General features: G+C 41.0%; 1 protein-coding gene across 1 annotated transcript; it reads left to right on the top strand.

Moving 5' to 3' along the window:
• Positions 1 to 1,319: 1,319 nt before the first annotated feature.
• LOC136438094 (uncharacterized) lies at positions 1,320 to 15,190 on the top strand. The gene is made up of 12 exons (XM_066432771.1): positions 1,320 to 1,866; positions 2,468 to 2,603; positions 3,085 to 3,292; positions 3,776 to 3,882; positions 4,406 to 4,611; positions 5,541 to 5,718; positions 9,037 to 9,208; positions 9,491 to 9,591; positions 9,867 to 10,011; positions 12,226 to 12,308; positions 13,293 to 13,455; positions 14,003 to 15,190. The coding sequence occupies exons 1-12, from the start codon at positions 1,688 to 1,690 to the stop codon at positions 14,110 to 14,112; spliced, it is 1,788 nt and encodes a 595-aa protein (XP_066288868.1). The 5' UTR covers positions 1,320 to 1,687; the 3' UTR covers positions 14,113 to 15,190.
• Positions 15,191 to 15,446: the final 256 nt, after the last annotated feature.

Genomic DNA, 15,446 nt, shown 5'->3' with positions numbered 1-15,446 from the left:
TAGTATTTTGTATTTTGTATTTTCTGACTTTCTGTTGCCTTATTGGTGATGATTGTTTTTGTTTGGTTCTTTTCGAACATGCTTTTGGATATGTAATAATGTCTGTCATAAAGCGAAGTAAACAACTAAATTACACTAGTAATGAAATACACAGACTACCTCAAACCCCAATTTTTTTGGGTATTGTTTTCTGTGCAAAGTTCTGAAATACCTTTCTGCTACCTTGACATATTTCCTCCCTAATGGTTTTTTTCATGTAATATCTAGAAGCCTTCTACGCCAGCATTCGACACGAATACAAAATGCATGAAATGGACAATAAGGCTTTCTGGCCGGCTACGGCGTTTATTTTCTGAGGCAGCTCCGATTCGCATTTCGGAGCCAGGTTCTTTTGCTGGCAAATAGTAGCAGTCGGCAAATGCGATTTATTCAGCAAAAGAAACTACCCCCGATATCTTGAAAACTCTTCCTCAGCCCCCTTAAAAAACCAATTGCACTCCTTCAGGGCTGTTAATTTATTTAAGGCAGGAAAAATCACCGTGATGGGCGTAGTTGGCCGGGCGGTGAAAGAAGCTTCAGTGCCGAGGAAACCCAACATGACCTGCAGCCCCTGGCTGAGATTACGATGAGCTAAAGGCTAGGTCAAGGACACTTCTATCGGAGGCTGGCGCTTCCACTGTGTCCACTTTTTTCCAATTTCGTACTTTTGTTGTTTTACAAATGGTTCCACTTTTCTGTTTTGTAATGCTTTAAACAATATCAAAATACTGTAGTAGGCCAAAAAATACAACGAAATCGGTGTCAGAATTGCAGTTTTAAAACGTTTCTAAAATGGCAAAACCATTGCTAGAGACTAGGCTGACCCGGAAATGAAATATCACACGTCACATTCTGTAGACAGCCAGGGTATTCGTTTGCTTGACCTGCCGTCTTTTGTTTCCTATTAACACACGCGTCTACATACCAGCACGTACAGACAGAAGGCGTGTCAGGCGTTAGAGACGATTAGTACAGATATACTTTACGACCAGTTGTGTGCTGTGAAGTGATATACATTATACATATGGGGGGTAGTATATCACTTCCCCCTCAGTGATACCCCTTCATGGGTTTTTAGAGGCTTCACAACAGCGAAGAAGACAACGAAGAAGAATACTAGGAAGAAATGACGTCAGAACAACAAAACACCGACGAGAGACGCCACCCGAGCCGACAGAGGAAGCGCTCATCTTATCTGCAGGACTACGTCACCTAACCTAAATAATGATTATACATGATAGCATGGAAAACGGACTGAAAGAACTGGAACAAGATTATTAGTCTTGCATGAAACATAAAGCAACAAAGAAAAGGGATGTCTAACACTTCACTGATTTATACTAACTTTTGAGACAACGTATTACGTAAGATACAAGCTGAACCAAGATCATGGACTCAAGGACACTTCCTGAAGAAAGTTGGACTTTAAAATCCAGTAGGAGAGGAATGCTGTGAAATGATATACTATACCCACATATGCATAATGTACAGTCCCTAAGATGTAATCCCTAACCCGGCTACTTCTAACACATGGTTATGATTAAAGCCAGTCTACATCCTGCACTCCACCGACTCAGACGTTTTTACTTGAGCCTCCCATATTAGCAAGTAACAATACAACATTGTGAAGCTATTTGTGTCTTGAAGAATGCAACCTTTATTCTTAAGACATTGGAGGGCTGCCACGTCTTGTGTTCGTCGTCTTCGAGTCTTGGGAAGCAGTGTGGCGGCTGTCTTGGACAAAACTCCAGGCGGCTCAAGGACATTCGTTCATTGTCATCGAGGGTCACTGGGTAACGTTGAGGTCAAGCATGAAACTACTGCATGGTAAGTTCTCTTTATCGATTTCGTAGCTTCTTTGGATGATATATTTAGTAGCTTCAAGTTGGGGTGGTTATGTTAAAATCAGGTGTTTGTGGTGCTTAAATGACTGGCCATCTTTACATGTCAATATCTCGTGATGTATGTACCTAGACCAAAAACCTTACGGAAATACAAGGGGTCCATATAAAATGTTCATGGGGGGGGGGGGGGGTAAAAAGCGTGCGGAACTGCCCTTTTTGAACTATCACCTCCCAAATCACCCTTAAGCTAAGCGCCGTATCAAGGCGACCAAACATTGGCAAAACTCCCATTGGGAGTGTCATATATCATTGTAAACAAAACGTGGCCTTCACTCACACTGGTATGGTGCCAAAACATATCAGTAGCAGCAATCGAATGACAACCGCCATTTTGAAACTCCCGGCCTTGAGGTCGAACTTAACTGGAAAATGTCATTTAAACACGCTCGGGAAAACGGCAAAAGGAAGAAAAATGCTGAAAAACAAAACAATGGATAAACAATATCTTCAAGCAGGGATTTTAACAGTCATCCTCAGCCCTTGGCGATTAAACAGTCTTATTCTCTTCTTTTTTTCTTCTTCAGGTCAAGGAGTTTCTCAAGCGTGGAAAATACGGGCATACAGAAGAGCAGGTTTCCTGACGTCAACATTCCTGGGAACGAGACTTTGACCCAGTACGTCACACAGCACTTCGGTGACTATGGGAACGACGTGGCGATCGTAAGTATCTGACTTTTCACAATGTGTGCACATTACTGTATAGCAGCTGCCTATATACACCCAAAGAAATTAAAACTAGATTTCAAGGTGTATTCCCGATTATTTCTATATTGACCCATATAGGTCGACACACTTTTTATATTGTTTTACCCATAATGTTTGTTTGCATGTCATGGTTTTGTGTGGAACTTGATGGGAAAATGTCTAAGGTGGAGTTTTTTACGGTCCACATATTTAAGTTGTATGGCTGTATGTCCCCATCGTACACCTTCGACCATTCTGTAACAAAGGATTACACTTGAAAGGCCAAAAAGGCAAAACAATAGTATTTAGACGACGTTGGTCTTAAATTATAGCAATTATTGCGAAACGTGCGATAGATAAGACAGTTGGTTCCCAGACAAAAAAAATGATAATAATAATAAACGATTGGGTTATACAAATTCAGAATTCTTAATTATGCCCACGCTCTGTGTTTTAGATAAACGGGGTCACCGGGGAGTCGTACAGTTATCTCCACCTGCAAGACTTGATCCGACGCTTCGGTAGCGCCCTCTCGCGGATGGGATTCAAACAGCATGACGTGTTGGCTGTCTTCAGTCCGAACGTGCCAAAATACGCCATAGCGTTTTTCGGGACAACGTCAGTGGGCGGTGTTGTGACGACTGTGAATCCAACATTTACAGCAGGTAGTTGACGACATTCAGTAATGGTTTCTGTCCAAACAAAGGCGACCTATCCCCTGTCTCACTCACTCACTCACTCACTCACTCACTCACTCACTCACTCACTCACTCACTCACTCACTCTCACTCACTCACTCACTCACTCACTCGCTCAGTGACTCTGTACTGCTAAATAATCAAACTCGTTCTACTAAGAGATCAAACCCCACTCACTCACTCGCTCACTCGCTCACTCACTCACTCACTCACTCACTCACTCACTCACTCACTCACTCACTCACTCACTCACTCACTTACTCATCCACTCACTCATAATTTTACTCGTTCTGCTAAGGAATCAAACGCCCTGGATATAACGTCATTTTCCATGCTATCCAGTTAACTTTTTCAAAAAGACATTTGAGAAATGAAACAAAATCAATGTGATTTTCTTTATTTCACTCATTTATCAATATATATTTATTTTATCTTTTAAACTCCCGGCAGACGAGCTGACATTCCAGTTACAACATTCCAATGCCCAATTCGTCATCACAGTAGCAGAGCTGGTGGAGACTGTCAAAGCAGCCAAACGCAACTGTCCAAACGTGAAAGTGAGTATTGGATACATACATGCAATTCTGAAATAGTAACCTGCCTCTGCTCGGTCGTAAGGGTCATCTGGGAAATTTCTTGCAAAAGTCCTGTATGTGTGGTAAAAAATTCATGTCTTGTTAGTAAATGGAAATTGACTTCTGTCAGAGGTTGATTTCGTCACAGCCAGCTTGCAGGAAAAAAGACACAGTGGAAAGAAATAAAGAAAGACTGAATGCAGCCAGAGGTTGTTTCCAGAACTACCTGAGCTGCAGAACACAGTGGATCATCATCAAATGTCTAATATACGAAATCAATGTCTTAGGACAGTCTACGATGTGGCTGCTCTAGATCTGTTACCGATGAACTATAATATATTTACAGAATGATCCAGGGTGCATAACATGACAAAATAACTGTAGCTGACGAATTCTAAATTGAAAAGAATACCACCTTTCGGAATACATGTTAATTAAGAAAACTAGACCCATTTTCTGTTATTATGCAAAAATAATTTTCAATTTCAACTTTCTAATAATTCAGGAAATCTTCGTTATGGGAGGCGATGTGCCAGGATGCCGGTCCTTCTCCAAACTCCTACAGGACGACGGCTCGGCCTTTCCGGAAAACGTCACGGTCGACGTGACGGGGGACGTGGCCGTGCTGCCGTACTCCAGCGGAACTACAGGCCTGCCGAAGGGGGTCGTTCTCACCAACAACAACATCGTCGCGAATCTCAGACAAACCATGTATGATTTAAGAATTACTGATAGATAAACTGTATTGTACGCCCATGCCCTACAGAGCTAAGTGCAGGTATACAGGTCTGAAAGTTGCAATTAAGTACACCCAGATAAAAGATCTGCTATGCTGTCCCTACGGCTGACACTGCTATGGGAGAGAGTGAGTGAGTGAACGACACTGACGGGACTTTTAATAAGCAGTTTTTGAATTTGATTTATATTTGGTCACCTAGTACCTAAACTCAAATTTTATCATTTTCGTATCTTGCAAGGGCGTGCAACAACAACTGGTGATATCTGCCGTTTTGGTGTCCTAGTACTTGCAATTTTGAACTGGAGTCCACCATGTCGGTGTCCTAGTACTTACAGCTCTTTACTTACCTATTATTACTGTTTTGGTACTTGTGCCATATTAATGTCCTAGTGCATACTGTTATTAAGTTAAACATACTGTTCAAGAACATCAGCATTCTATTCGACGATAAATTTTCTGTACTGCTAGTCAGGAAATAGATCGGATATTTGAGATTACTAGATATTAGCAATACTAGAAGTTCAATTGCCAGGTATGTAAGTCACCATACATTGTAACATTTAGTTACTGTACTATAACAACAGTAGCTAGTTGAACTATAAGCATGCAACCTTGTCTTCAATTAATCTTCTTTTGAAGACTACGTCAAGACATCCTAAATTGTCTTAATCTCATTAACATATCTATTCAGACTTTTGGCATAAAACATTGTTTTCCCACTCATATCGATAGTCCCTGACGAAAGACAGCGGATGACTGTTTCAAAATTTTATCCAGTTGCTTGACTAAATATGTTTGGCGTATCTTACTACCTGGATGTCTAACCTTCATCAACGTACCATACATTGTACCTGTTACAATTGTCATGCAATTTAAATCTCTGTTTCTTGTTATATCACAGACGCAAGGGATTGATAGAATTTGACCGTCAGCAAGACTGCATGATCGCGGGGTTGCCGTTTTTCCACATCTACGGCTTGGCTACCCAGCTGTTCAGCTCTTTACGACAGGGGGTCAAGATCGTTACCATCCCACAGTTTGAGCCGAAACTCTACCTGCGCGTTATTCAAGACTATAAGGTTAGTAGTGGTTTTCTTTTAAATATTATCGAAACAATGACGACGTTTCTTTTCAAATTGACACACATATATGTGTAAGTATAACTATTTTTACTTATATCGCAGATACGTGTAAGTATAATTTTTTTTAATTATATCACCAACAACGGGAATTATGTCAACCGTAATAATTTCATAGCCCCCACCAGGCCTTCCTACGGGGGTATGAATCGTAGAGTGTAGAAAATGGAAAAGTAATTGGCAAGGAGAATCAGTCCGCGGGAAGGTCAAAAACCTATTGTCTGACAATTTCGCCGGGTACCCTAAGAACCCTACATATGCTACGGTCACAATTGGAAAAAGGGGCCCTGCCGGGTAGTTCCCGGGCCGTTTTTGGCACTTTCAGGCGTGACCCCTACGGGCTATTTTGGGGCACGGCGGGGACCCGACAAAAATTTAGTTGTGACTTAAATTCTACACGGGCCCCGCGGACAAAAAGACGCCGTGACCTGAATGAATGAATGAATGAATGAATGGTTTATTGACATTTAAAAGAACATTGCAGCCCCAGGCTGAATTGCGTTTTTTCTTACAGACTACACGTCATTAAAAACTTCTAAAACTGTAAAAATAACATGATCACATCTTAAACAAGCATTAAAACATAGCCTTCTTGGCGAAGGCAATTAAGCGTTGCCAACTACTGGCCTATTGGACGAACTGTAACATAAACGTTTTCCTTTTTCATTCAAAATGCAATGAATAATCTATAATTACATGCCGTCATTTAGTACTTTCACAAGGTACGGTATCGGCGAGTCCCTGTACCTATTAGTTCTGCATTTCAAAGTTCTGAGTTTGTGAGAGTTCCTTGTATCTTTGCCGTGACACTGGGCCATCCTCTGAGGGAGCAGTTCGGGGTCAAGTTTCCTTGCAAACTTCCTGCACAGCTCGAGGCGCCGTTGTGACAGTGGTTGTAGACCTGTGTACAGTAGTGCAGATTTGTAGCTTGTGTACTGTCCCCCCAGAATGGTGCGAAGAGCTCTCTTCTGGACTTTCTCTATCCGTGTAGTTTGTTCTGTGGTAAGTCCAGGGTGCCACACTGGCACACAGTACTCCAGTACAGGTCGCACGTAGGACGTGTACACTTGCAGCAAGTCTTCCACTGTGAGGTTGAAACGTTTCAGTCTCCTGAGCATGAAGAGTCTTCCGTTTGCTTTTGTGGTCATTTTCGATACCTGCGTGTCCCATCTCAAGTTTGCCTGCAACCAGACTCCTAGCAAGCATGTGACTACCTCGGTCTCGAGCAGGGTTCCATCGATTTTGAGAACTGGCGGGGCGGGGGGAACTTTCATGAAAGAAAACACCATGATCTTGCACTTGCCTGCGTTTAGAAGCATGTGGTTTTCCCTAGACCACTGATTGAAATTATGTAGTTCCTCCTGCATGATGGATGGCTCTTTGTGATGCCGAGACTCTCCCAACGAAAGATCGTCAACGTATTTCCACTCTTCCAAGGGAGACTCTCTTACCGCATCGTCGAACACAACCAGAAATATGAGGGGTCCAAGTAAGGTTCCTTGAGGCACCGAGCAGGAGAGAGTTTGCCATGTGGATAGTTCGCTGTGGTACCTTACGCATTGGCGGCGGTTTGTCAGGAAGTCACTTATCCAGGGGATCAAACTTGGTCTTGCTCCAAGCTTTAACAGTTTGGTGATGGCAACGGTGTGGTCAATCCTGTCAAAAGCTTTCGAGAAGTCCGTCATCACAAGAGTAGTGATGTTGCCCAACTTGTCGGAGTTTCTGGCTATGTAGTCAGTCAAACTAACCAAGTAGTGAGTGGTAGACTTTCCCTTCAGGCATCCGTACTGCTGTGGGTCTAGTGACGGTCTGATGTCCTGTAGCAACCACTTACTAACAAATGACTCAGCTATTTTAGCTAGTTGCGATGTCAACGAAACCGGGCGTAGTTTGTTAACACTCGGAGACTGGCACTTAGGGAGTGGTACTACGATGGCATCCTTCCATTGTTGCGGTACGAGCCCCTCCTTCAGCGAAGCGTTCAAAATGTCAGCAAGAGGTTGGCTAAGCTCGTAGGCAAATTCCTTCAAAACTCTTTTACTCAGCTGGTCTGGGCCAGGAGCTTTTCCGACTTTAAGCCTTTGCAAAATGGGGTACACGTCCCAGCGGTAGACTCCTGGCGGAGGGGTCTCACATGGCAGGTATGCTGGAAGCTGTTTCGGATCCAGGCAAGGACGTCCTTGCGCCACTGTTGCAAACTGTTCGTTAATAAAGTTCGCAATGGAAAGGCTGTCAGCACAGTCAATGTCCGGGATGTCGACAGAGAGTTCCTTGTGTTGCATGTTGAGCAAACCTCTGATCTCTCGGTACCAGCTGGCTGGATTGTCACTTTTCAACTTTTTAATCCGGTCACCGTAGTAGGATTTCCTCGCTTTCTTCACCTCCCGGTTCACCCTGTTCCTGAGGTGTTTCCACAACAAGGTTTTACCGTCCGAAAAGGCCTTCTCTCTTCTGAGTATAAGCGACTTTACTTCCGGTGAGATCCATGGTTTGTCCGTACTGTGCATCTTAACCTGTCTCATGGGGAAATACTGTTCGATGGCTTTTCCCGTGGTTTCGTAGAAGATGGCTGATTTACCCTCGCATGAGGGTTCATCGTACAGTTCCTGCCACTGGTAAGAACAGAGCCACTGACCGAAGGCACGTATATCTGAGTCCCGCATAGGTCGCACTGTCCTTGTTTTAGTTTCATTACGTTGTTGAAGAGACTTGGCTCTCCACAGGACCATATTATGATCACCTAACCGTGAGCACACCGAAAGGTACCCCTCCGGTTGTCGGCCGGGACAAATAATGATTTGTTTCTTTGTTTGTTTGTTTGTTTGTTTATTTGCACACAAAGAAAATCTATAATACTTATTACGATAAACAATACATAAAGACAGGTTCAGGAGGAGGAAAAATCGTATAAAGCTTATACTAGGCCCTCCTCGTCTATACTTATCAAACTTAATTATAAATTGTAGATAATATAGCAAAGTAATACATAGAATATGATAACGATAGAAAATGATATAACCAATGGTATGAATTGAAATCAGACAAGAACTGAACATGTGACTCTACTACAGGGGGCTATGATGGCACTTCTAAACGTCAGAAAAGAGGTGATTGTTTGTATATTTGTCGGAAGACTGTTCCATATTGTGACATATTTGAAAAATCCCCTTGTTGGTGCTTAACCATCTCCCCATCGATCCCAACAGAGATTATTTTTTCTGCTTCGTCAACAATCTCTTTTTTCTGCCCAACACACAGGTGAATAGGGTGATGTTGGCTCCTCCAATTGCTCTGTTTCTGTCGAAGCACCCGATGGTGGACCAGTATGATCTGTCCCATGTGAAGGACCTCATGTGCGCTGCTGCGCCGATAGGCATAAACCTGACCATGGCCCTGAGAGATAAAATGAAACCTCAATCTCTGAGACAAGGTATTGTGCGACATGTCATTTCGATTTTTGTGTTTGTTTCATATTCAGTGATTAGCCCAAAGTGTACAAGCGCGTGTTTATAGAATATTTAAAAAAAAAAGAATGATCACTTAATGTTTACCAATCGTTTTACGTGTCTAAATTCAGAAATGAAAGATACATCTTTATAAGAGGAATATTTCGTGATGTCTAGTTGCATTCCATGTGTGTGTCACATTGAGCATCGAAGTCATAATGTTTAGGAGAATGGTCCCATCGTTGTTTTTGTTTTTTTCCTGCTAGGATATGGAATGACAGAGACTAGCCCCGTCACACACATCTGTGAGGAAGATGAGTTCGTGCCTGGCTCAGTCGGTGTCATCATACCAAACACGGAGATTAAGGTAAGGACCTTAATTACGATCAACGTTGTATAATAATGTGATTTTTGTCATATCATTAAAAGTGACATCATAGCTTTATTGCCGTTGCGAATTGTGAATAAGGTCAAAGCTTTAAGCTCTCCAGTAGTAAACAAACATTCAAGTCAAAATTTTACAAAAATTCTTCGACAATAAACTGTTTACAAATGTCTGACCTTAAACTTTAACCTTAGTCTGCGCATACGCACTCGGACCTGTGAAATGACTTATTATGATAACCCCTTTCCTTTCAACAGGTGATCCATACAGAGACTGGAGAAGCTCTTGGTGAGGGAGAAGACGGGGAAATCTGTGTCCGCGGACCGCAGGTCATGAAGGGTTACCTCAACAACCCTGAGGCCACGGCCGGGTGCATTGATGGCGGCGGTTGGTTCCACACAGGTCAGTTTTTAGCCTCTACCAGGCTAGACACAGGTCGGTGGAAAACTAGTAGGAATTGGCCAAATCGACGGTTCCACACAGGTTAGTTAGAGCCCGGCTACGCTCGTCTTACGATCTTCAGGTCGTACGATTTGTTTATTTGAAAGATCTCCATTAGTGAGTACATCATACATACTACACAATTCTTCCTGAAGTCATAATAACACATTACATTATTTTTTAAATACAATAACACTGGAGCACTTGCTAAACCTAACACATGTACATGTATCTACATTTACAATAACACTAGAACACTTGCAATAACATTGATTAAAAGAATATTAATGGATATGATAGTTCAGAGGTCGGAATAAAAAATATATGAAAGTGTGTAAAGTCATCCAGCTACCACCAATACATCAAGGGCCTGTTTGTGTTCGTTTTTTTTGCGTTTCGGCGCCTTCGCGCCGGAACGCAATGTCCTGGCTTTTACCTTCGATGCATGCATATCGCATGCAGGATGCGTCGATGCATGCTGTTTGGTTCAACACTGTGTCGCACACCAGAAGACCTTATATGGCAATACGTTCCCAAATCCTTGTATAGCCGTTGCCTTATATGGCAAGGGAGCACGAAAAGGCAGGCAGGCTAGATTTGCATGACACACAGGAGGGCGACCGCATGTAACTGCTACAACTGTTCGGAAATATCATTGCATTGTGGTTTCGGACTTTGATATCCTGAAAAATGACCATATTACATCTATTCCACAAGATTGCAGAAGAAAAAAAATGATTTCGTCAAGAAAACGACCAAAAATCGACATAAATGATACCATATAGTGAGGTTATAGCATTACGTACAGAGAGTCTGGTTACGTACCGCAGCTTAGCCCATCTGGCAACGCGAAGCACTTCGGACCCAGAAGATCCGGGTTCGTGTCCGTGCATGGATATAAATATCATATTTATGAATATCATTTTTTCATTAATAAATAAAGAAATATTTTATATTTGTTATTTTTAAATATTCATTTAATATATACAAGGCCTTTGTCTTATGAACAGGACTTCATAGATTCCAAACCCGGCATTCGAATTTTTCTGTTCATTGTAACGGAAAATACCGTGCAGCGGCTCCTATGCGCGGTAAGATGATTCTTGCAAAACACTCGCCACTAAACTTCTATCCCCGATGTAAACAGAGGCTCTTGATGTTGTTTGCAAAACAGCGATCCTTTGTTACAGTAGCAAATGCTCCATTGTTCAGTATCGACTTCATTCAGACAACACGGACGTGGAAAGTGGCGCCGCTCGGCACAAAACTATGGGAATTTTTATGAATTTTAGCAAAATTACCCAGGAAAATAAGGAAGAAATGTTGTAAATGCGGAAACCAGAATAATACGGATGAGGTAGATGTTGATTTGTTTGACATTTGGTAGTCATTTTAGATAGAACCTTAGCTGTTATGAACTTCTATTTCACTTAATTACCATAGTGCTGATGATTCAATGGTGCTTTTTCAAATTTTATGTTTTATTGCGTGCCATGTACATAATTACATTGATAGCTTTTATAATAAGCCTATTGTACATTTTACAAATAAGTACAAGTTGTAGGCCAAGACCAGCTTTTTCAAAGTTAAGTGACGTAACTTCAAAATTGCTTTCCCCAATCTGCCTTTCTCTATTAAAACAGTACTCATTTCCCAAAATGACTATTTTTCTTATAGACTGAACAGCCCTTGAGTGACTTCCTCTGGCAGATTTTACTTCAAGTAAAGGGAAAAGACAATTCACACTCATAAACGTAGCCGAAACGCCAGCTTTTTTTAAAAGCTCTTGTTTAGTCTATCCTTCAGTGATGTGTACGATCGCAAACTGAGCGCATTCAGGGGATAGCTGTTCATGTGTCGCACAGAATGTAGCTGTTTTGTTGCTGAAGATGTTATCTTAGATCCTTGTCGGTGTTTGTTGGTGGTTATATCTGTAAAAATCATACGACATCAAAATCGTACAACGTCATACAACGAATGTGCCCTAAACTTAAATGGTCGCCAAATTGTATACATTTCCTGTATTACATTAGTAAGATCGCTATCCAAAATATTGAAAATGAACAACTTTAAACGGCCGTTCAGGGAAAGGTAAGTGTAGTCCGTATAAAAAGAAAATGTGTGATTTTGTTCACGTTTTATATTAACCTGTTGTAACAATGCGTTATTCTGTAGGTGACATCGGACATTATGACGACAAAGGATACTTCTACATTGTAGCTCGTCTTAATGAGCTGATCAAGTATAAAGGCCTGCAGGTATATTGTATTTCATTCATCTGCTTCTGTCTCTGATATATGTTTAAACAAACGCTTGAAGTGAACTATCTGGGATTGGGTATTCGTTTTCGGCACAATCTGCTTAACACCTAATTCAATTACGAACGCAATAGTGTTTTGTTCTATTTCTAAAACATCAAAATACTGATTGAATGCTAAGGGATCATTGATGTCATGCAGTAGATAAGAAATGTGTGGCAAATTAGGAATCATGACTATTCCCCACCATTAAAATATAATGTGAATATAAAGAATAGTGGCTATTAGATTTTAATCCATCTGTTCCAGCAACTTTACATTATATTAGAGTAGATGAAGGGTTGTATTACTGTCAGTGTTGATTTGAACAGCTGTGCATGTGCTTATAGACTGTCTTTTTGCCTGATATTATGGAGATGAAATAAATGGAGGCAGCTATTTGCATTCCAGTATCTGTATCTGTAACAATGAGCCGTACCTCAAATTTCTTCTTGCACTCTTATATAACCCTTAGTAAACAGTTATAACTTAATGAAGAATACCTATATAAATGAAAAAATGATTTGTGCACTTGAGCTACGTTACTTTAGAATTCAAATGTGGGACGCTAACATAGCGGTCAGAAAAAAGAGATTGTGAGCCAAAACACCATATTACTACCATAGATAGTCTTTCCTTCCTAGGGTGGCAGATGCAAGAATGAATGCATGTTACACCACGCCACACTAGAAAAGACAACTACAATTGTCCTGCACGTAAGTTTTTCCTGATTTAAAGCTGTGGTAACTGGGTACAACAATGGAAAAGAAGGAGGGGAGGGAAAACAGCCATGAGAGACCTGGAGGAACTGGACTTCACTTGGTAGGGAGTGAGAAGACAGGCTCTGGAGTGTGGAAAGCAGCGGTGGCTCGCATCGTCGACAGATGAAAGTGGCGATGATGACGATGAAAGCTGTCAATGAAGCCCATTTTTTTTATATTGCAGGTGAAACCTGCGGATTTAGAGGCCGTTCTGCTGGGTCATCCTGGTGTTCAGGACGTGGCGGTTATCGGAGTGCCGGACGAGCGGGCGGGAGAAGTACCCAAGGCGTTCATCGTCAAGAAGACAGACAGCGTCACGGAGAAGGAGATCGTTGATTATGTGGCAGGTGCTTCAAATCTTTCAAATCTTTATTCGTTTAGATCAATATGGCAGAAATTTACATAATTGATACAATATACATGTATTTACAAGCAACTATTCACGACTATACATGTACTCCTGAATTGAGTTGACCTTACAAATTATATCTATTCCCATGATATAAGCACGTGGGTGAAAACTATAACCATTAAACACAATAACACTATTACACAGTCTGCCTTTGTCTGTTGTAGAGACGGATAGTATAGGTGTTGTTAGGACCATGTCACACACTATACGACAAGATTGCAACATCTTTAATACAATCTTAAGATAGCTAGTATAAAATCATTTATTTTTAGTCTACACAAGTACTGTAAGTACTGAATATCAGTGCAAATATGTAGCCCCCTAGGCGTTAATTAAACACGTTTCACCCCCCACCATAAAAGGTACCTGGGCGCTGTGATCTTTACTCTCGAAACTGTGCAAAAGCTTACTGGCATGAACCAATGGCAAATTTATTTTGACGCACCGACATAATGTTTCCTCATGTTAATTATTTATTTCAGGTAAAGTGGCACCATTCAAGAAGCTACGGGGTGGAGTTAAATTCGTGAAGGAAATTCCGAAGTCTGCTAGTGGAAAGATCCTGCGGAGGACTCTGAGGGACAAGTCATGAAATAACTCATTATCATCATATAGCTAAAGGACGTTAACCAATGAGACCACTCCATTTTGTCATAACCAGCGGTTATTATTACTCCCTAGTTATCTTTTGGCAAACATCCAACATTAATTTGAAAAAAAGCTTCAGGTTTCTGTTTGCTTGTTTGTTTGATTGGATATCCAATACAATACGTTTAGTGTGCAAAAAGTGAACCGGTTCCAGGACTTGCTTCACTCATGTGTTAGTTTCAAACAGCGTCATTGCGTTATGATAATAATAACTTTAGTGCAAATTCAAGTCCTAAGGCTAATTGCAAGAATACAAGGACATGAGATGATTATAATGATAAGTTATAGTGCACGATGATGAAATAATCACAAAGTAAAACGAAAGTCGACAACTAGCGCTACTTCTTATCTTAACAGGGGAGACTAAAGGGATTGCGCTTCTATTACTCAGATCATTTTGATCGTATAATATAATTTTCCAGATCCAACAATAGCAAATCTGTCTAGGTTATATATGTAACATTATATGATTTCGACCTTATTGTATAGTTTGAGCTTAGATGAGGGAACAAGAACACTAGCAGAAGCATTTATGAGTTTGTAAGATAAGTCCAGTGTATAGTAACTATCAATAACCTTTCCATTTGATTTTGATAGTTTGCCAACAATGCATTGCTTTTGTATAATGTGAAAGGTTTCTAAAGTACTTATGTTTCTTTGTAAGCCCACTTTACACAACGCATTTTCTTGGTAGAGTTCAATATGTTTTAGTATTTTATAGTGATATTAGACCAGCACATATTCGAGAGACATTAGATTTTGTTAGATTTGAGCTGGTAGTTTGTGTAGATCTAGATGAAGATTTGCAGTAGTTCGTTGGTTCAAGTTGTTTCTTGTTCACGTATGCATAGATGCCAATTTTGGGATACGGATTGTTTAAAGACCATGCTTGTATTATAGATCACCGAATAAATTCGGCTAACATAAACTACCAGAGTCAGTCTGCTACTGACTGTTGTGGTGTTCACATCGGTGGAGGCCTCACTCACAGGCTAAGACAGTCACCACCCATACAAACTCTCAAAAATGTAGAGACAACAGATAAGGAATTCATGTATTATTATACATGAAGAAGTTAGCTTTTTGTAACCCAGAATATAAATGACAACACTGGCCAAAATATCATGCTGTTTGGTAGTAAAGGCATTAGCGGACAGTTCATGTGCAGTTCTACCTTACGTTAGTTCTACAGAGCTCCAGTCTTTATAACTGGCTTTTAGAATACCATGTAGGCAGACAGCTACAAGTCACATTTGTGTACACACAACTATCAGACAT

The sequence above is a fragment of the Branchiostoma lanceolatum genome, chromosome 7 (assembly GCF_035083965.1).
Source record: "Branchiostoma lanceolatum isolate klBraLanc5 chromosome 7, klBraLanc5.hap2, whole genome shotgun sequence".
NCBI classification, from domain to species: domain Eukaryota; kingdom Metazoa; phylum Chordata; class Leptocardii; order Amphioxiformes; family Branchiostomatidae; genus Branchiostoma; species Branchiostoma lanceolatum.
Note: the sequence above shows the minus strand (reverse complement) of the source record. Positions and strands in the feature narration are given on the sequence as shown.